Source organism: Haemorhous mexicanus, chromosome 3 (genome assembly GCF_027477595.1).
Source record: "Haemorhous mexicanus isolate bHaeMex1 chromosome 3, bHaeMex1.pri, whole genome shotgun sequence".
NCBI classification, from domain to species: domain Eukaryota; kingdom Metazoa; phylum Chordata; class Aves; order Passeriformes; family Fringillidae; genus Haemorhous; species Haemorhous mexicanus.
Genome location: NC_082343.1, coordinates 45,858,504 through 45,879,462, shown reverse-complemented (window position 1 = coordinate 45,879,462; position 20,959 = coordinate 45,858,504). Strand labels below are relative to the sequence as shown.

The 20,959-nt window shown below is 38.3% G+C and overlaps 1 protein-coding gene across 1 annotated transcript in view; it reads left to right on the top strand.

Annotated features, from left to right (window-relative positions):
• The first annotated feature begins 203 nt into the window (after positions 1 to 203).
• The window catches only part of TARBP1 (TAR (HIV-1) RNA binding protein 1), a 32,172-nt gene continuing 11,416 nt past the window's right edge, over positions 204 to 20,959 (top strand). The window contains exons 1-17 of the mRNA XM_059841618.1: positions 204 to 1,046; positions 1,135 to 1,232; positions 2,019 to 2,088; positions 2,910 to 3,058; positions 3,775 to 3,827; positions 4,744 to 4,845; positions 5,914 to 6,045; positions 7,051 to 7,147; positions 8,000 to 8,089; positions 8,804 to 8,942; positions 10,461 to 10,557; positions 10,849 to 11,024; positions 14,090 to 14,187; positions 14,865 to 15,026; positions 16,597 to 16,790; positions 17,484 to 17,739; positions 17,828 to 18,016. Coding sequence (XP_059697601.1) covers positions 206 to 1,046; positions 1,135 to 1,232; positions 2,019 to 2,088; positions 2,910 to 3,058; positions 3,775 to 3,827; positions 4,744 to 4,845; positions 5,914 to 6,045; positions 7,051 to 7,147; positions 8,000 to 8,089; positions 8,804 to 8,942; positions 10,461 to 10,557; positions 10,849 to 11,024; positions 14,090 to 14,187; positions 14,865 to 15,026; positions 16,597 to 16,790; positions 17,484 to 17,739; positions 17,828 to 18,016 — 2,943 coding nt within the window. The 5' untranslated portion in view covers positions 204 to 205. The remainder of the gene's footprint in view (positions 1,047 to 1,134; positions 1,233 to 2,018; positions 2,089 to 2,909; positions 3,059 to 3,774; positions 3,828 to 4,743; positions 4,846 to 5,913; positions 6,046 to 7,050; positions 7,148 to 7,999; positions 8,090 to 8,803; positions 8,943 to 10,460; positions 10,558 to 10,848; positions 11,025 to 14,089; positions 14,188 to 14,864; positions 15,027 to 16,596; positions 16,791 to 17,483; positions 17,740 to 17,827; positions 18,017 to 20,959) is intronic.

The following is a 20,959-nucleotide window of genomic DNA, read 5'->3' as shown; positions in this document are numbered from 1 at the left end:
CTGGGCCAGGATGTGCTGAGCAGCCGCCACGGCTGGGAACGCTCACGCAGGCGGGTTATGACCCAAAACTGTAGAATATTTGAAACGCACACACACGCAGCCAAACCAGTCAATCACGCCGTGTTTTCGCCTCCCGCCGCCCCTCGTGGGCCCCGCCCGCCCCCGCCTGCGCAGCCGCCGCTCCTCCTCCGCCTCCCCCCGCGCGATGGAGGTGGTGCTGGCGGACACGCTGCTGTCCCGCTGCGGGGACCGCGCCGCGCTGCTGCGGGCGCTCGGCGCGCCGCTCTCCGCCGAGCGGGCGGAGGCGCTGCGCCTGCTGCTGCAGCGCCTGGCGGCGGGCGGGCCGGCGGCGGCGGGCGAGGCGGAGGCGCTGCGGCGGGCGGCCTGGGAGGTGGCGCTGGAGCGGTGCCGGCCGCTGCTGCGGGGCGGGGAGGGCGCGGCGGGGAGCGGGGAGCGGCTGCGTGCGGCGCGGGCGGCGCGGGGCGCGCTGCGGCACTGCGTGCAGCTCTGCGGGGCGCCGCTGGCGGCGCGCCTCGCCCGCGACGCGCTGGCCGAGCTGGCGGCAGGCGGCGGGGCGAGCGCGCAGGAGGCGGCCGTGGAGGCGCTGGTAGCGGCGGCGCCGCGGCTGGAGGAGCCGGAGCTGCTGTCGCGGTGCGCGGCGGCGGCGCTGGCGCTGGTGCGGGAGGAGGGCGAGGGCGAGGCGGCGGCGGCGCTGGTGGCCGGGCGGCTGCTGCCGGCGCTGGGCGCGAACGGCGCGGCGCTGCCGCGCGTCTGGGAGGGGCTGCTGGGCGCGGGCGGCGCGGCTGGAGGACCCGGGCGGGCGCTGCTGGCGCTGAGCGCCCTGGCGGACGCGCTGCTGCCGCGGGGCCCGGCCGCGCCGGGGCTGGACGCGCGGCTGTGCCCGCGGTTCTGGCGGCTGGTGCAGGAGGGCCTGACGGAGCGGGACGGGCTGTGCCGCAAGCGGGCCCGCTACCTGCTGAAGCGAGCGCTGGACCTGAGCGGCGGGCAGCGCGCCGAGCTGCGCTGCCCCCCGGACGGCGGACACGGTACGGGCGGACACGGTACGGGCGGGCGGGCAGCGCGGCCCGGCGCGCGGGGCCGCGAGAAACGCGTGTCCTTGGCTTCTTTCCTTAGAGCCGAGTCTGTTTTGGTGGTCTGCTGAGAAGAACGAGCAACTCCTACAGTTTTGGGAAACTTACATTTTGATAATGGAAACTTTGGAAGGAAACCAGGTAGGAGCATCGGGAAATCTGTGCCCATCCTATATAGGCGTGCTGCCTCACTTGTGGCATGTGTGAATGTTTGTGTAAGGCAGAGTATTTCTGCTTTTGGTGATGGAGGATATCTAAGTCAGCATTAGCTGGAAATACTTTTGTTTCAACTCTTACAACACAGTATGTGTTATTCATTGGGAGTAAATTCAGAGCTCCTCTCTGTCATACATCTGGTTAATGCAGTGACAGAAACCTGGAGTGCAGGTAAATTGCAAGACCAGGGTAACTAGCTTAGTGAAAAATCCTATGATTGCACTTAATAGCCTCTCTTTCGTCGAGGGGACTATGTATGGTGGAGTACCTTGCATTAAAAACATTTTGTGAGTCCAGTGTACTTGGCAGAAAGAGTCCTGTTGACTTGAAGCTTCCATAATTGTATGGCGTTGTGGTGTTAACTGTTAGTAGTATGCCCATCTCCCTGCAGTTATTTTATGATATTTGGACATGATTGTCCTGTAACTGAGAAACTATTAATTTAAATGTTTAATTTTAGATGTGCTGTTTTAATTCTGAGGAATAGAATGGTTATTAGTAAGTATTTTTCTGAAAATAGGGTATCATTGAAGTTTTTTTCAGTGCTAAACTGCGACTGAGTGTTGCGTACCACAGGATTTGCAGGTTTTTTTTAATGTACTTTTATTGTCAATTGCTATATTAATGCTATTGATAGTAAATTTTAGTCCGAGTAACTTGACAGCTCCTGGGTTTGAGATATAAACTATTTATACTTGATTTGCATTTCAGATCCATGTCATAAAGCCAGTATTACCAAAACTAAACAGTTTATATGAGCTTGCCATATCAGGGGATAAAGGTAAGATGGAACTTTTTCTACTTAATCTCTTAAATGTTAGTCAGTTAAGTTACACTTCTCTGTTTTCTTCTTCTGTTTCAGTGGCAGCTTTCTGTAATGTTTTGTTTCTCAAATTTGGTGTTTTCTCAGTGGCTGCTCCAGTTTTTGTGGGTTTGCTTCATACATAGGTTGATTGGCAAAGATGCATAGGCAGTGGCCGCTCTGCTCTGAGAAGAAATCCTAGTATATATTTATCGCTTACTATATTGTCTTGAAATACTATTTTTTCTGTCAGAAAATCCAAATAAGTGGCAATTTCCCATTGTATTTTGCTTGACTTAAGATAATGTGAAAATAAAGCCAGAGATTTTTGGGGTTGTAGGAGACAATTCACCTGCACAGCTTTGTAAAAGGGGCAAAAAAAACCCCAATCTAATTTGTTAGAAGTAGGGAGAGGATAAATAAAACAAGTGCTGAGGCAGTGTGTCTAGGGCATATGTGCACATTTAATTAGGTAGTGCAAGATGTTAGAGATTTGTAAAGTGGAAATTAATGTGCAACTTTTGTGGGTAAATACATTGGTATAAATAAAGGAAGGAGGATGTGGCACTTTTTAGTGATTTTAATTTGTAACTTATAAAGTAGATAGTAACTTTGGAAAACTGTGATAATTTTAAAATTATATTTAGCAGGGTGTTTTTATAACACTAATAGCTGTAATGTGAATAGACTTTTTGAAATGTGAATAGACTAAAACATTGTCCAGAATGTCAGTATGTTATGTGTTAGTGTGTCACTGTCACTTCTGTGTCAGTTCAGAAGAATTTCTTTTTTGTAAACAGGTTGTTGGCTGTTTCACCCATCGTGGCATGTGTGCATTTACAGACGAATGTTTGAGAGTGAGAATAAAACACTGACAAAGGAAGGAATTCTTCATTTTCTGGAGCTTTATGAAACAAAGTGTCTTCCAAATTCATTTGTGTTCTCAGAGGTAAGGGTGTTACTGTCACTTGCCACAAGAAACAAATGTTCTGATTTGTAACAGATCTTTACACTAATTGCTTCAGTAGTTGGAATTGGACAAATACTTTCACTGTAGCATAATCAGTGTATTACTGTATCCATAAATCTCACACACTTTAAAATATTCTTTAAGTGGGAAGAAATATTAAAGCTTAATTTTTTTTTTTTTTTACTGTCATATGTGTATTGACTGTCCATCCAGCCTACACTTCAGTAAGGAATTATCTATATTATATGATTTAAACTTCATAGGAGCATTCCCCTCGGAGGTTAAAATTCCTGATTTATACAAACTAAGTCAGCCTTTTGATGAGTAACTTGAAATAGTCAACCTTACTATGCACCCTACGTCATTTTAGCTGTGTTGGCTCTTTGTTGTTCTTCTTTTTAATGTGTAAATCTATTTTCTCTGTCTGTTTCCCAAAGGATTTCTTACTTACCTACATCTTTTGCAATACTCTATGAAATGTATTTAGTAGAAAAATCTCTTTTCTTGTTCACTTTTCTGGTCCCCCTTCCCTTTAGTTTCTTCCTCTCTTTGCTTCTACTAGATACCACTGACAAGAGTATTCTGTGATTTCTGGCTCTGTCCTATGAAGTCTGGTGAAATAAGTTTAGTTAACTTCTATGTAACAGTGCCTTGGAACTGTAGATTTCACCATTGTTCTTGTTTCTTTTTTTCAGTTTGTTATTGGACCACTAATGGATGCCCTCTCAGAAAGTTCCCTCTACAGCAGGTAAACCAGTGGTTTAATTAATCAGTTATTTGTTTAATTTTTTGTTTGCTGTAAATGTTCTAATAATGCTGGCTTAAGTATGTTGGTAAAATCTTAGCTAAAGGAAAACACGTTAATGAAGAATGGTGCTGCTAAACTTAATGACAGGGAGAGTTTCTCAGGAAAGATGGGTGGCTGAACAAATGAAGTATGGATCTAGTGACAAGACTTGATTTTTGCAATTTTCAACGCTCCTTGGTCAAATTGATGGTCATAGGCTTGATCTGGTGGGGGAAGCCCATGAAACCAAGAGTTCAGTGGATTAATATGTTCATTTTGGGGGGGATAAAACTGTCACCGGAGATAGTTTGGATTAGGTGATTATGGATAAAGTGTAGTCAAAATAGGTTGTTTCATCTAAACATGGCAGGACAAGTGTGAGCTCTGCAGGCTCTTGCATCAGTTAAGCATTCCTCTTCTCAGTCTGCAGTATCTTTCCATGGACATGTATGGATGGGAATTCAGAAGGTGAAGCAAATGCCAAATGTTTCAGTATGTTAGAGCTGTGTTGAATCAATACTTCATAATCTTAGTCTTCTCTCTTAGCACTGTATTTCTGGTGAGACATGTTGGCATGTGTAGAGGAGGGTACATGTTTGAGTACACCAAGAATATACAAAGTTGCTGCAGTTAGTATCAAGCTGAGAGAAAGCTGTAGAATCTCTTGACTGACGCTCATCCTTAACAGCCAGGATCCTGAGACTTCTCATGAGGCATAGGTTGTCTCTCTTGGTCTCATGGAGTGTCAGTGAGTGACTTTTGTTTAAAGGCAGTTCTAAACATTTGAGATCTATTAGATTTTAGATTAAATCTGTTATGTCTAATCCTGAAGATGTTAACATGCCAGCTGTGTAACTAATGTTTTAAAATCCAACAGGATGCCAGGTCAGTCAATAGGAGCCTGTCCTCCTTTGGGAATGAGGTTACAGAAGTTTTTGGCTACTTATCTCACTCTTCTTCCAGAAGAAGAAAAAGGTAGGTTTCAGTTTCACCTTTATCTTTTTTTAAATAAACCACAGAAAAACTATGGAGCTGCTTTTGGTATGTCATGGGGGTGTTTACTTGAGAGAAAAAACTCCACTGTTGTCCTGACAGTGGAGTTTCCAGAGAGAAGGTCTTCAGGGACTTTAAGGTATCATGCAGTACAGAGCTGCAGAATTGTTCTAGGGGCAAAATGAAGCAGATTTGCTTTTTATTAATGGAAAAATAAAAAGCCCAAACAAGGTCCTGAGGTCTGAATTGAACAATACTTGGAGATTCTTTTTTCTTTATCTGCCAGACTTTTTTAGTCGTGACTTGTGTAGTGGCACTTCCAAAAGGGCCAGTCCATGGGCTGAAACAGAGTAAGGATTCTTTCAATGTGAGATTGGGTGGGGGAAGATTTCTGAGACTGTTCCAAATTTTGATGCTAGTGTATGCTAAAGTGAAGGTGACCAGAAGTTAATACCTGGTCTAACTGGGTCAAATCAGGGTAGAATCAGCTCTCTGCAGCACCCTATGGGTACAGGTATATCCTGCTATATATTTGTAATGCCACAGATGCCCTATTTCTCTGCCCTGTCCCAAGGCATGTATTTTATCCCTAAACAGGGGTCTGTGGTGGGGAATCCTGAAATGGGTAGCCTGCTTCCACAAACTGTGGATGTGCTGGCTTGTTGAGAATTGCTCTGCCCTTTCCAGTATCCATTTTACTGGTTGAATCACTATGGGCAGCCATATCACAAGCTCAATATCAACTTGAAAAAGGCATTGTTTAGTACTCAAAAGAATCAAATTAAAATTCCATTCCTGAGCATGATGATTAGAGCAGATGACCAAAGTCAAAATTAGGTTTATTTCTGTTTGTCTCTGAATCATATCACCTTACTGACAGGTTTCTTTGGAATATAATTTTTTTCACTGAAAGAATTAGGAAATTATTCTGTTGTCTTTCATTTGATTGTCAGAAATTACAATAACACTCTTCTGCTGGAGTTCATGTTATTTAAAAGCATTGGAGGGCACAAAATCACTCAGGGTTCTTTTGTTTGCTTTTATTTTAAGGTAGCTTCCTGTTAAAATTTATTCAGAAGATGACAAGTAGGCACTGGTGTGCTGTTCCTATTTTGTTTCTTTCTATGGCTTTGGCATCTATCCCTGCATGTAGAGTAATTGGTGCTGAAGGACTTCATGCTTTAAGGTAAAATATATACTGCCTTGTGTTCTTACAGCCTTCTTCCAAAGAAATGTGCTGACAGTCTGGAGAGCCAGAATTGGATTCATGTTTGTTACTTCTGAAAGGATGGTTGTGCATGGGGATAGAAGGTTCTGTCTCCTTTGTGTCTAATTTGCAGAGGAAAGCAATTCAAGAACCACTGTATTTATATCTTTGTATGAAGTTAAAAAACACTGAGTTTTTGCACTTTAGATCTTCATAGTTTCTACTTTTTTAGAGTAATTTTTCCCTGTTCTTCCACAGTTCCTGGTTGATACATACCACCTTTTCTTCTAGTTACATTACAGCCTGGTTCAATAGCAATTGAGGCTATATCACAATGCTGAAAACTGGAAGATTTCTAAATAAAAGTCTAGGTAAAAGTTCATGGCCTCACTATGGACCTTAATCATACTGATATTTCCTAAGTGTCTGCTTTCACTTCCTTGAGCCACTAAAAATCAGTTGTCATTCCAGTTCAATCAAACTGGAGTGTTTAAATAAAATCTTACTGGTGGTTGAAGGAATACTGAATAGAAGCAGCTTACAAAGAGAAAAAGATGTTGGACATGCCTTTGCTGATAAAAGATCACTGAAAGTTTCTTTCAGTTTTTTGCTTGAGTGAGATTTTGATGGCAAACATTGTAACTTGTTACAGATAGAAATGCTAGTATTAAATTACCAGTCTGAACTGATGTGATCATGGGGATTGTTCCTTTAGTTTTTGTTTTGTTCTTTCTTCTCCCCCTTTCTGTTTTTTTTTTAGGTTTGTGCTCATGCAAGTTTTATTACCTGTTTTTGAAAGTACATGTGACAGTAATCTTGGTTCTGGTTTGTTCGTGCAGTGCCTGATATTTGTGCCCCACTTAATAGAATATGTCTGCTACATGCAATCTAATGTATTTAAAATGGTTAATAATGAGAAAATACATTAAAATGTTGACATTTTGAGTGTGTGATTTATACAATGTGTGTTTTTCCTCTTTGCAGAGATGTCCTCCAGTGTACTATGATTACACATCAGATTTTGTTGCGTGGAGCTGCTCAGTGCTATCTTCTTCAAACAACTATGCATTTGACAGATGTGGTCAGTTTGGGGCTTTGTGTTTTGTTTTATTTTTTGTTTTTTCTTTTTCCTTGATGTAATAGAAACACAGTGACACTGTTACAGGGCCAGCAGTATTCAAAAAAATGCTAAATACAGTATTTATACTGATTTTGCTGGATTTGCAGTTTTTTTAGTGGCTATTTAAATTGTGCTGTGTAAGTATGGTATACTTCTGTTACCTTTGGTTTTCCATAAAAAGTATTCTTTTTCATTAGTTTTTATTAGTTGATGTTTTATTGTAGGGTTTTCATGTGGTAGTTGTTATAACAGGATATTATTCCACATCCTCTATATAAACTCAGGTTTTAACAGATAGAAACAAGACTTTCCTGTAGTTCCTAATAATAAAAGTATTTGTGATACCAAAATGATAAAACAACCATTAACGTTGAAATAGCAGGACTGTACTTATTTAGTAATCAAACTATTCATGTTTTGTTTGTTTTATAGCTAGCTTTGTAAATAAGTAGTCTTTCATGTTGTGTGTTGTGGCTAGAAACCTGTCTGAATTTCTCTTTAGAAATGCAGAACTAGTACTTCTGAGTGGCTCTTACCTACATTAATTTAAAAGGTGTCACCAGTGAATGGTGCTATTCTTACAGTCATTCGTTTATTTTCAGGTAGACTTTAATACTTGGGAAAATTAAGTTTTGTTCCTTGGTACTGATAAGTTGGTCCCAAAGAGGCAGAAATGAGTCTGAATCACAAAAAAGAAAATTAATTTCTTTTACTGAAACTTGCCAGATAAAGGCAAACTTCTTGAGTTATCATACAAGTATTATTTATTGAATATTTTGTTGGCAGCTATTGTATCTTGATTAATTTCTTCAGGAGAAAGTGTCCTTCCCAGAAGTTTCAAGCTTTCTTCTGTCCCTTAGACCAGAGGAGTCCCTAAGGAGAGATACTTTGTTATGGACAGAGGTGAGAACTGAAGCTGGTTTTATGTTCATCAAGCCCATCACTGGTAGAAATAATATCACTGTCAGGATAATTTCAAAGGGAAAAGTATGCATACCACATGGAGTGAGACTGTAAATTGTAAATATTCACAGGATATGTGTTTTATGTCTTTTCAAGATGTAGAATGCTGTGAATGAAAGTTCAAAGATGAAATAATTTTTTATGTAGTATGTACTAGAGCCAGCTGATCATGTAGCCATAACTTTTGGTTACTTGTACAGCCATATAATGCTAAAGTGATTTTTTGCATAGTGTCTTCTTGTCATGTATACGGTACATTTTATCTTGCTCCGTGCATTTTTGGCATACAATTTAAAAAAAAAAAAAAATCTGGTCTCACCAGATAACACGTGATTGGAAGAAACCCTTTTGACATAAGGGAATTTTTACCAGTGTTGCTCAATTTTAGGAGCTGTTGTTTTTCTTATATTGGTACCATTGACTTGTTGGGGGTGCTCTGAGCTAGCCTCTGGAAGAGCATTTTTCTGTGTGTAGTTAGAAGGGAATGGTCTGCGAAGGCTTGAGGTAGCTGAGGTGACCACCTGCTGCAGTGTGTGGGTTTGCTGATGGGAGAGTTTGTGTTTGACAGTGCTCTGGTGTGCTGCTGTGAAATCAGTGGTGTCAGGGCACAGCTGCCAGACGTGCTCAAGGAGTAACATGCTGTTCTTCATTCAGCTTTGCAGCTGGTTGCAAGTGAATGACAGGTGCTTCAGGAAGTCTGTAACCTCTGATTTGGGACGTCAGGAGACATCATCATTATGTCAGTATGTGCGCAGTCTTGTGGGACAGTACCTTAAGGCACCTGCACCTGAAAGTAAGTTAAATGTGTATTAATAAAAACCACCATTTTAAAGAGAATTTAAAAATAAATTTACAACAATCCCTTGGATTTTAGAAAAATGGTTTGGTTTTTTTTTTTTAATATTGCACCTGTTAAAGTTCTACCCAACCTGTGTATTCACAATTCTTAAGTTTGAACCTTATTTTTTAATTTCATAAATAAAATTTATATATTTCCTTTCCTCCATAGATTAAAGTCCTGCAGTATTAATTGAACATTAAGTCTTAATATTCAGTTTTAATGCTGCCCTGATGCTTGTCCATTAGATTTATTTTGTCACTCTTTGGGTGGTGTCTGAAAATTCTGGAATGCAGGGGGCAGAGGAAGCACAAGGGAGTCTGAACCCACACAGGTTCTGCCACCTTTCTCAGTAGAGCTTTGTAAAATGACCAGGTGTTTTTATAGAGGGAAAAGAGCCTTCCTTGATCACTGCCACATTTTGAGTTATTTACAGTGTCAGCTTAGTGTCTTCTTTCAGACATATTGAAAAGAATGGCAAATTGATTTTTTTAAAATATTTCAACTTCTGTGTGGCATTTGCCATCATAGTGAATTTTACATGGTTTTATATTGTCAAAAAGTCAAAACTGAACACTTTTAAGTACTATATGTATAGGAGATAAAAAAGCTAGGTCAGAATTTGCTGACCATAAATAGCTCCAGAAACTTCCTGCAGACCAGGAAATTGACTGGATTGTCTTACTGTTGGAGAAGTAGTAACAAAATTATCTCTGTTGATACTTCAGCATAAATGTGCTAAAAATTTTGGCAGGCCTTCTTCCTGACATGTTTGTTTAGTCCTTGGTCTTTGTTATCTGCAGTTCCATGGCAAGCATCTGCATTTCACTTGTAAAAAGTGATGTTTGTAATTCTGGTTTTATGTGAAACTTAACTAATAGGAAGATTTTTAGAGGGGAAAAAAAAAAAGAATCATGTCCAGCTGCTTGAATTGGACCTCCCAAGTGTGTTTTGTTTTCTAAATTCCCAAAGCCAGAAACATACCAGTTAAAAAACCCCTGAAACCAACTTACTGCTATTTAAGAATCATTTTATAAGTATGATGATGAAGTTCTGTATAAAAGATCGATAAAGAGACACAATTTTTTTTTATAATTTCCTCTTTACAGAATAGTTCTGGTCCTTTATGTGGTTAGTTCTGTGGTCAAAATCACAGCTGATTTCAGATGAAGCATAGTGGAATTATGTTCTTAATTAAATTAATTTGAATATGCTAATGTATTTTTTAAAGTAACAGAAAAGTCTGTTGTGAACTGCTACGTAACATATTGCCTAAAATTTATTTGAGCATAAAGACCAATAGAGTTAAATTTATATCTAGATAAAAAATTCCAAAAATTAGTAGTAATACTTATGTTAGCATTGTTTTTTTCTACTATTAATTTATTTAATAAGTTACAAACCCAGAAGTTTTAGAAATTAATGCAAAGGTATTTTTAGTTACTGTGGAAACCTTAAAATATCTTTAATCAGGAGAAAATTGCTTTATGCCTGACTGGTTTGAAGCTAAGCTTGTCTCAACAATGATTCTGTTGGCTGCTGACGTGGAGCAGATGAAGAATAAATACAGGTAAGTATGAAATACCTTGTTTTACGTTTCTGTCTTTTTCAATCCCCTCACTCCTGAAGGATCCAGTGAAGCCTGATGAAGCTGGGAAGCTGTCCTCTTTTCTCTGTAGACTTTCCATCAGCCTGATCATTCCTTAGGCCTTGTCCAGCTGTTGTTGCAGACATACTGGGTAACATTCTAAAGATACTTAAGTGTCTTGGAAACGTGTCCTATTTATTTCCATAAGTAACTTCAGCACTTAAGGCAGATACTCAGAAGAAGACTTTCTTTTTAATTTTTGTTTTTGTGTAGTGGAAAAAGCAACATAGAGTGGATTGAACTAGAGGCTTTCTTGAACCCTCTTCTGGATGTCTTGATGAAACTTGGCAGTAATGCTTACATACCAACACTGAAAGCAGATAAAAGCCTTCAGCTTCTCTTGAAGTTATTGCAGACCCGTTGGTTAAAATGTTCCAAAGCACAAGATGGTTAGTGACATCTTCAGTCTACTGTGTCTTCTGTTCATTACAGTCTTAACTGCAGCTAAGCTACTTCACTGTTTCATGGCCATAGTGTCAAACTAATGCTTGCCTAGAAGTGGTAAATGCAAAAGTTGGCAAAAATCTGGCATGTCTGTTATAAAACTTGCGCTGTGGGTCCAGTGTTGCAGGTGTCCTAAGGACTGGGAATTGAGAATGTGGAAGCGTTCTGAGAAAGTAATTGTTGTCCATTAGGATTAGATTACCTGTTAAGATTTGAAGAGTGTGGCTGCATTGCAAGTATTTATAGGCAAATGAGTGGATTCCATGAATCATTTAGACCCTTCAGAAAAAAGTTACTACAGAAACCCAGCCTAACCTGCTCAGATGCCAGTTTCAGCCAGAGTCTTCCCTGAGTGCATAAAGTGATCCTGCTGCACATCCTGTTTTCTGAGTTGACTGGAAGGCTGAGAGCTGACCTCTCTAAAAGCCTAGTGATCTGTCTGTCTGGGGCTGTTGCCCCCCCACAGATGGAGCACTTTAACTTGTAGACCTTTCAGGAGAGTTTTAACAAAAACTATGGAGTCCTTACTATTCCTTTTGAGAGAACTTGGTCTGTTTGTAACCAGAATAGACCTGCATGTTTTTCCTGAGAGCAAATGAAAAATTGCGGTATTATTTTCATTGAATTTTGGGATGCTGAATGGGAAGAGGAGGGATCTTGGTGTTTGGTTTCTGCTCTCTCAGATTATTTTGTGATTTTATTCAGGGTGTTTATAATGTGGAATAGAAGAGTAGTTTTGGAGTGGGGAGGTTCCATATCTAGACATATCTATCTTATCTATATCTATACATATCTATCTTATTTGTAACAAAAATAGTTTTAGGTTATATGTCCAGGTTTCGTATACATGTCTAAGTGCAGTCCCAAAATAAATGGCCACCCTCATTTTAACAAGTGCTGTATACATTCAACCCCCTGCCCCCTTAAATTTTATCTGTTTGTGTAAAATACTGAGCACTAATCATGCAGGCTGTTAAAGCTGATGTTGAGCCATGGTCTCTCTGACTGGTGAAGTGGGTTCCTTGAAGTGAACTAAACTGGAAAAAGCGTCCACGAAGCCACCACTGCACATTCAGCCTACAGCACAAGGATAGAACAAGCCTGGAACAGAGCCCTACAAAACACGTGCCAGCGCATGCTGGTTTTTTAGTATCAATAATAAAGTTCCTTGTGCCTTTTTTCTTGTGCTTGCTAATGTACCTACAGTGGATTGCTCCTGCTGTGGGAATTTTGATGCCATTAAAATGGCATGTTGAGCTCTGCTAACAGAGTTCCAAAGGTATGGCAAGGCTGAGCACTGCAGTGTCCCCATCCTTATGAAGGTCCCTAGAGGTGCTCCAGTACAGCCCATCATCAGTCTGTTGAGAGGCTTTCTGAATTGCAGTGCAGTTTTACATTAGGCAAGGATTGCTTTTCTTAAAATTGTTTTCTGCAGTGTTTTTGTGCTTCTTCCTTCTGTGCAGGAGAACCAAGTAATAAATCTTTTTTTTCTGCAGCTGTGAATTGACTGAGGTGTGGGGTGGGAAGATTAATGCTGTGCAATACCAAAGTTATGTTTCTGTGTTGATTAAGTGGGAGGTGAAAAGTCCTGTTTGTCAAATGCAAAACAGTAAAATGGTAGGGAGTAATAAAAAAATTTAACCTTGTAAAACAAAAATAATTACAAGTGGGAAGTGTTTTATTTAAGAATATTTTAATGGGTATAGACATGCCTGAATCACATGCTGAAATCATCAGCATACCTCTACAGTTCTTGCTGTCTAAACTGTCATTAGATTTCATTATTTTAAACAGTAAGATTTTGGTAATTTTTATCTTTTGCTGGTGTCACAGAGCCACTGGTAATGAATTGGGTTTTATGTCAAACATGCTTATCTGGAGATTTTATGTCTATAAAGTGCAGATGATGTTTTAGTGATTTAAGACTCATGATGAAACATGATGATAATCTGACATAATTGAACTGTTGGTTCTAAACAACTTAAGCATTAGAAATGTGATCCAATGAGCCATTTTAGTAGGGAATGTTGAAAGTAAATACAATATGGATTTGGAACTTCTGGAAATATTTTCCTTTATATTTTGACTTTTTGAAGGCCTTCCATTTCATAATAGGTTTGCTACATGAAGTGGTAATTAGGGTCATCTCCAGAAAGAAGCAGCAGCTGTAGCCTCTGGGTAATTCTCCTAAACACTGGAACTAATGACTGGTATTTTTAAAATAAGATGGCCATCCAGAGTATTTTACTCTCTTTTCATACTGACATGTTATTTCCTTGGCTTTCAGCTAGCCCTTACCCTTGAAACACAGACTGCAATGGGTTTGTTGCTCAATATGTTTTACAAGAGTGACCTACCTCCCTTGTGTATAAACTTGTGTCTTGGTTTGTGGAATGCTATGTACATGTGGTATACTTGGTAGCCTAGCCTTTTCTTGTGGACAATACCACATTTCGTGTCATAATTTTGTATTTTCATTTACAATGTTAAGCCTGAAAGCTAAAATCTTGTAAGGTTACAGTATTTCCGAAGGTGAATTTTTCCTAACATCAAAAAACCAGACCAACAACCAGCAAGCCCCCAAAAGCAGTTTTCAAGTCAATAAATATTAGGAATGAAAAAGTGTATTTTTCTCACATAAAGTTAATTGCTGCATGTGAAAGCTTTTGGTATTTATTAAAGACTAAGTTCAATAATAAGCTGTTTGTGCAGAGTGTTAGGAGTAGGACAAGTGTGTATTAAAAGTGTAAAAGTTGGGCTGTGGTCTTCTGGTCTTATGTGGGTTTGGTTCATTAATACATTGTGAATCTCAGGAAATAATATAATCTGGTTTGATTCTTTCAGCCTTATGGCTTACACTGTGAAAGAGTACAGAGGTGTTTCAAGTTAATTTTGGCTATTTGAGTACTGTTACTGTACAACTTTGTAACATAAGTAAATCTGCATGATAGAATAAGATTCTTAAGGGAATTGTATTTCTGTATATATACTTTTTTTTTCTTCCACACAGACGAAGTACTGTTCTTTATCTGGAAATCTCTTGTGACACCCGTGGAGAGTATTCTTGAATTTGTTCTCCGACGGCTTACTACCAATGAGTTAAGCACTGTAAGTAATGATTATGAGACATACTTTGGGGGGGTTTGCTTGTTAGTTTGATTTACCAGTGTTCCTAAAGTTCATAGAAAATCTTTGAACACCTAGAAAGTCAATTTGCATAGAAACACTCCTGTTAACTTTTTTGAATGGGCACAGTAAGAATGAAAAAAGAAGTGTCTTCACAAGTACTGTTTAGTGTCTGTAGTCTGCTTTTCTTTTTGCTTCCTAAATCTAAAGAAATCATGTAGTAAGAAATCCTGAGTAGCATGTACTGCTTAATATCTACTAGTTTAGCTGCGGGTTTTAGTACTCGGCCTGGTTATCATCTTACTTGACTAACTTAAACTGTTTTCTCATTGCTGTGCCCAGTGTTTTCTAAGTTCCAACCCAAAGAAATCTAAAAAATGGACTTTCAGATGGCATTCCATTGATGCAGCTCTTTTGATTTGCTCTTTTTAAGCAAATCAAAAGAGTTGCATCAATGGAATGCCATCTGAAAGTCAGTTTTTAGGATTTAGAATTTAATAACCTCCCCCAAACAAACCCCCAAATTAAAAGTTGTTCAATTGCAATGACAGTTTTAGTTTTCCTTCTGCTGTCATTGTTACCAGTAGTTTTCTTTCTGATTTTCAGTTTAATTTTCCCCCTCTTACTGATGGGGATTGCGTTTGTTTCCTCACTTTTAGGTTGGCGACTTGGATCGTTGTGATCTGTACTTGGCTTTAATTCCAGAGATAATGAATTTGTGCTTGAAAGTCAACTTGAAGAAAATGTCATCTATCAAGAATTTCCTTTCATCCCTGATAAATGCATCTATTCGTAATCTTCAGGAGAGAAATTCTGAAAAGGTTATTTAATATATTTTACAACAATAAATATTAACATAAAACAAGTCAATATGCTAACAATTCTGCTAATATGCAAAATTTAGATTCTCCATTACTAATTATATAGACATACTATAAACATAAGTTAACATACAATTACTTATTTCTATTGTGATGTTTATAATGCATAATATTATATCTAATGTGAAGTTAAATAATAGTTTGTGTGAATGTGTATGTGCATACATATTCCTTAGCACACAAGTCTTTATTTGGCAGTGTAATATGAATGTATAATATTTGTAGCTAAGATTTTTAGTACTTTGGTTTTTTATATTGCATTATTTAGAAGTCTGTATAGCTAAAGTAAATTCTTACTGTGATCATGAACTATGAACTCAAAGATTTTTTCCTCAAACATGAACCAATCTTAGTGATCAAGTAACTGTTAAATGAAAATATCTTTTGTGTTGTTTGGCTTCAAACAGAGAAAAAGAAACTCCAGAACCCAGCATTGCTTTGGCATTTTCATATAGTTATGTTGACTGTCCCATAGTTCTATGTGTTAGGCTACTATATCTGAAATAGATACATTTTCAAAAGGTAAAGAGACATTAATAACTTCCATGACAAAAAGGAGATTTAAATTAAGATTTGTTGGGCAGTATACACATTGGTCTTATTATTTGGTATCATTGTTTTGTTCAAGAACAGTTAATAACACCTTAAAAGATAGTAAGTATTTGATTAGCTATTTTTGTGTTTTAAGGGAACAAAGAACTATACTTAATTAATTTTATTTTTTTCCTTCATTTATGTGAATTATACACCTTTTCCAGTAGTTTCTAAGTAAACGTTTTCTGGTTCAAACTTAGTGTTCACTGAGGGCCTTTACACACTTATTTTGAATTTAGGGGAATTATATTTTCATTATGGTTTCTTTAGCTGCTTCAGTTTCAGGAGAAGAAGATGCTGAGTAATAACAGATGAAAAAAGTCTTTCCTATGCTCTAGACAGCAAAATGTAGCTTGGAGATATTTAAATAACATTGAAGGTTTCTTACTATACAGGCATTATATGCTTCTTGGCTTTTTTTTAAATGAGACTTTTAATTTCATGCCTCTTTTGAATGTATATATGTTTATATGTGTTTATCACACAAAATAACCATGGCATGGTTGTGATCTTTTGCATGCTTGGAGCAGCTAGTGTGTCATATTCCAAATTTCAGCTGTTGTGTTGGATTTCTGATTAACTGGACCCACACCTTTTTTTCTAATTGCTCTCCAGCAATGTGTGGGAATTGGCAAGATAGGAGTGTTCCATCACAGTCACACTGCCTGCACTTCATGCCCAAGTGGCTGTAATTTGGAAGATTTATGTGCTTGTGACTTTTGAGCATTTTTGCTGAGCCAGCCCAAGCCAAGCTGCATTAGGCTCAGGGGAAGAAAATACAGAAGAAGGATGCAGACACCTTATGATGTCTGTGGTGATGCCAAGAGGAGGATAATTTGAAGTATGTTATTAGTAGTTATTTGTATTGAATGAGAAGTTGGTGTGTTTGTTCACACATGATATTTTTTTTACTTAGGAGCCGAAGGTTAAGGAGCAAATTAGAAAAGTAGCTGGAATGGCTTCACTGGCAGCTGTATGTGAGATAATGGATGGAGAGCTGGAAGTGCACCTGGAATCTCTGCCTTCTGTGGATGCTCTGAAGAAGTTCATTTCCTTTTCTCAATTCAATGAAGTATTAAAGAAGCCATCTTATATTGAAGAAAAAAATAGGTATGTCTGCTAAAACTTCAGTAATTCTCTAGGACAAACTTGATTAATGTGAAGCAGCAGTGGTTAAGGTGTTGGTTTTTCCTGTTCTTTGACAAAGGAAGAATTCTGTACACAAACTGTTCGCTCAGTTGCTCTTTTGTTTTAACATCCAGGTTTTGGAACATTAAGGCAGCCATAATTGATCAGATCAAAGGTTATTTTGTTAAGTCCTCTAGTTCTGTGAAGCCAGGGCTAGCTATGAACACTGCTTACCCTTAGGCCAGATTAAATATAGGTACACTGCAGTAAGCCATGACATGTACACAAGCAAGTTTAAATGTAAATTATTTACTGTTGGGGAAGGAAACTCAAAAGAAGCCAGAGAGCCAAAACCCAAATACTTGGGTAACAAAAAACCACAGCCAGCACATAGTGATGTTTCCACTGAATACTCTCACAGGGGTTTGACTAATGAGTCTGACTAGGCCCATAATTGATTTTTCTCTTTTAAAAACCACTTCATTTTTAGATTTCTTTTCTGGATACTTGTCCACTCTTGCCTTGAGCTGTATAAAACTTAACACCTTGAGTACAGTGAGTACTCAAGTGAGTAGTACAGTGAGTTTGTGCAGTTAAGCACTTCCTGGTGGAGTAGGAATGTGCAGGATAAACTTAACACAATATTTATTTAAGAGAAGTATTGTTTTTTCACAGCTTACGCGAAGAAACGACATCTCAAGGATGGGGGAAAATTGTTGCGCGCTTTGTTTGTGACCAGTGGATTTGCCTCCGTTTTGTTTTAAACTCATCTGCAACCCTGGCTCAAGGGTGTGAAGAAACCTCAGCAATGTCACTGTCCACAGCTGGAAGGTCAAAAGAAATTTTACAGTCTGCATTGGAAGCCCTGTCCATTCTCCCTGCAGACCAAGTTTCACCTGTGTTTGACTGCATGAAAGTCCTTGTTCCCAAGGTAAAATATTAACCTGCACAGTATTAATAGTTTTTTGGGTGTTTTTTTTTTTGTTAAATGTAACTCTTTTTTTTCTCTTTATTTGTAGCTTCTGGGCTCATCAGAGGCTCTCTGCATAGAAGCATTTGATTTGGCTTGGAAAATTATATCCTCTTTGAGCAACACACAGCTAATATTTTGGGCCAATCTAAAAGCTTTTGTTCAGTTCATCTTTGATACTGAGGTTCTAGCTGTTGCTGCAAGTGCAAAAGGTCAAGCATATACCAAAATAAAAGAGGTCAGTTTCAAGAATTCTTGTGTTTTATTGAGAAGGGAACATAAATTTTGTGTGGATGTAAAAATGTATTTGATTATAAAATGCTTTATTTTCCCTTTAGCTACTCTTGTGAATTTTTCATTTCTGAAAAGGTCCCGGTTTGAGAGTGTTAAGATAAGACCTGAGAATAAGATTGAAGATTAACAAATACATTGTTTCATCTTGTGGCACAGAAAATGAAAAGTACCGTGTCTTTGATTTTTTTAGACTGTTCAGTATCTTCTGCATGCAGTAAAAATATTTTTTTTCATTTCTTTTATTTTTAAAAAAAATAAATTTCCTCTTCCTCTTGACTATTTTTTTTAGGATTTGACACCTGAACTGTCATAAACTACGAATATTCTGGGAAAATTATGCCTTTTTCTAATAGTTTACTCTTTATGAAAACGGTGTCTTAGATGAAAAGCTAGAACAGTTCAAAATTTTGTGGATGCTCTTGGATAAAGCATTGTTACTGCTTCTTTAAAAGCTTCTTTTCCCCTGATGGTCCAGGTGCAGAAAACAAAAACCACACAGTCACCTTAGAGTTCAGGTTAATACTGCATGATAGACCTGCTTCCAGAGTTAAGAAGAAAAATACAATCTTTATTCTTCTTTTGTAAGATTTGTGCAGCTGCCAGAACTTGAGAGTTCTTGCATGTGTCGTGGTGCTCTTTTTTGATTAAGTCCAGAAAACTGTATTCAGTACTGGGATGTTGGTTCCTATTGGCTTTATACACTGCAAAGTTGTTTCTTTTTACATAAACTTTCTTGGGGATTTTTTCTTTTTTTTTTTTTTTTCCCCTCTCTAAGCATTAATTAAATATTTCTGCAGAACAGTCCACAGTGAGTGCAAGACTTTAATTAGGGCAGTAATAATTGTGAATTATCTACCAGTATATTTGTCTGCTTAGATTTAGTACCTCATGTGCTGCTTTGCCCTTAGCACAAAAATCACACTGGGAGGGGTTGCACTTTCCCTTTGAAGTCACCATAAGTAGCCCTGTCCTGGTGTCACACTCATAACTGTAAGTAATAGCAAATGTCTCAAATTTGTTTTCATCCCAGACAAGCCAAAATTGTTTTTAATAAAGTACAGAAAAATGGACACTTCCTAGCTATTTAAAACTGCTGTGATATATCAATATTAGCCTTAATTACCTTGAAATGTAGTCCTATTTATTTTCTCTTTGTTTTTTTTTTAACTTGCTTCAAGTGAATGTTACCATTCTCTATTTTAAACATTTTGCATTTATAGTCTCTCTGTGGACCCAGGCCAAAATTAGAAATGTATGTAAAGATGGTAAATAATCTCTTCTGTTGTAGAAGTTGGTTGGCTTTTACTTTTAATGACTATCTGTAACAGCTCATTGTATGCTCAGTGTTGCAATAACTAACAAGCTGTAGTTAGTATTTTATTTTTCTTGATCTTAAAACTTTATTAAATTCTTACAGTTACTGCCTTAACTTCAGCATTAATATTTCAAGCATTATGTAAGGTGTGTTTTGCCAATGTTGAGAGTGTTGAGTCCGTGTGACAGCTATCCCATTGTCTGCAGTGGGACATACCATGACAGCAGGCATCAAGGAGCTAATGAAGGTCTCCTATACTCAACAAAGGGCTTCTGGTCGAGCCACCTTCTGCCCCTTCATAAGAAAATGAAGATAAAGTTCCCAAGCAAGTGCCTACTTATGTATATTCTTATTCCAGTCCTCGGCAGTCCCTGTTGCCATTGTCCCACTGTGCAATGGTTGTGCAGTTGGAGCTAAAGAGAAGAGAATATATGGACCTGCCTGATGTTGATTTGTCACAGAAGCACTGCTTTAATTTTGTCTACCACAGTGCACTCTGTCTTTTTAATAGTTGAAAGGGGTGGAACAAAGGGGTATTTTTGAGTCAAACAAGGGAATATTGCTATGGTAATGCCGAGAAAGGCTTCCACAGAAGGTGCCCAGGGCACTTCTTTAGCTTAATTTCTTCTGATGCACTCTTCTTTTTTATTTGTGATTATTCTTGTGTTAATTATGGTAGAATTTAAATATCTTAAATTTCTTTTGTGTTTCCTGAACATCTACTATATTAGTGAAACAGTTGAAAAAAATTTCAGGGTTGAGAAATGCATACTAAATGCTGTGCTGCTTCCCTACAGGTGAAACGGTAACTTAATTTTGGAATTACTAGGAAAGTTACAATGCCTGTCTTTGCACTAGAAAATAGGTTTGAATTCTTGGTAAAAACCCCACATGCTTCTAGTGTAGAGCTTTCTTTCCAGCAAGTGTTTCTCCAGACTGCATTGCAGTATTTCGGTTTTAAGTTCTTCATGAGTTTCTTGGTGCTTTAATGCTTAGCAATTCAGAACAGCTTTCTCTATAAAACCAAAATTACTGTCAAGGGATTGTCACATTATCAAACTGTCATTTCAATGCAGGGAAGCAAAGCAGCTTTGTCTGTTAGGAGCTGTTACACCTTCTGAAAAACCATTGTCATGGACAGTTCTAACTGATGTCTAAAAACAAATTCTTAGAAAACCCTACTGTCCATTCTGCATCTCCTCGCCCTCTCCCAGATGCTTGCAATCTTTTTTTCTTAGAAAAAAAATTACTTTGAAAGTGAAATTTACTCTTGCACTTATCCTAAGGAAGGGAAAGAAATATTTTGGGGCCATTTTTCTTGGTTTGTTTTGTTTTTCTTTTTGGAGAAGCTTTAGATAGCAGTTTCAAATATCATAAATACATTCTCCTTAAAAACAACAACAACAAAAAAAAAACGGTACAAAGACACTTTTGCATTTAACTCAAATATGGACTTTGACATGAATATAATCCTCTTTAAAGAACAGAACTAGTGATGTGGAAACTTATGTAAGAAATTTTGCTTAATGTTTAATTTTTTTTTTCTAAATTGGTAAGGATTGATTAAAACAC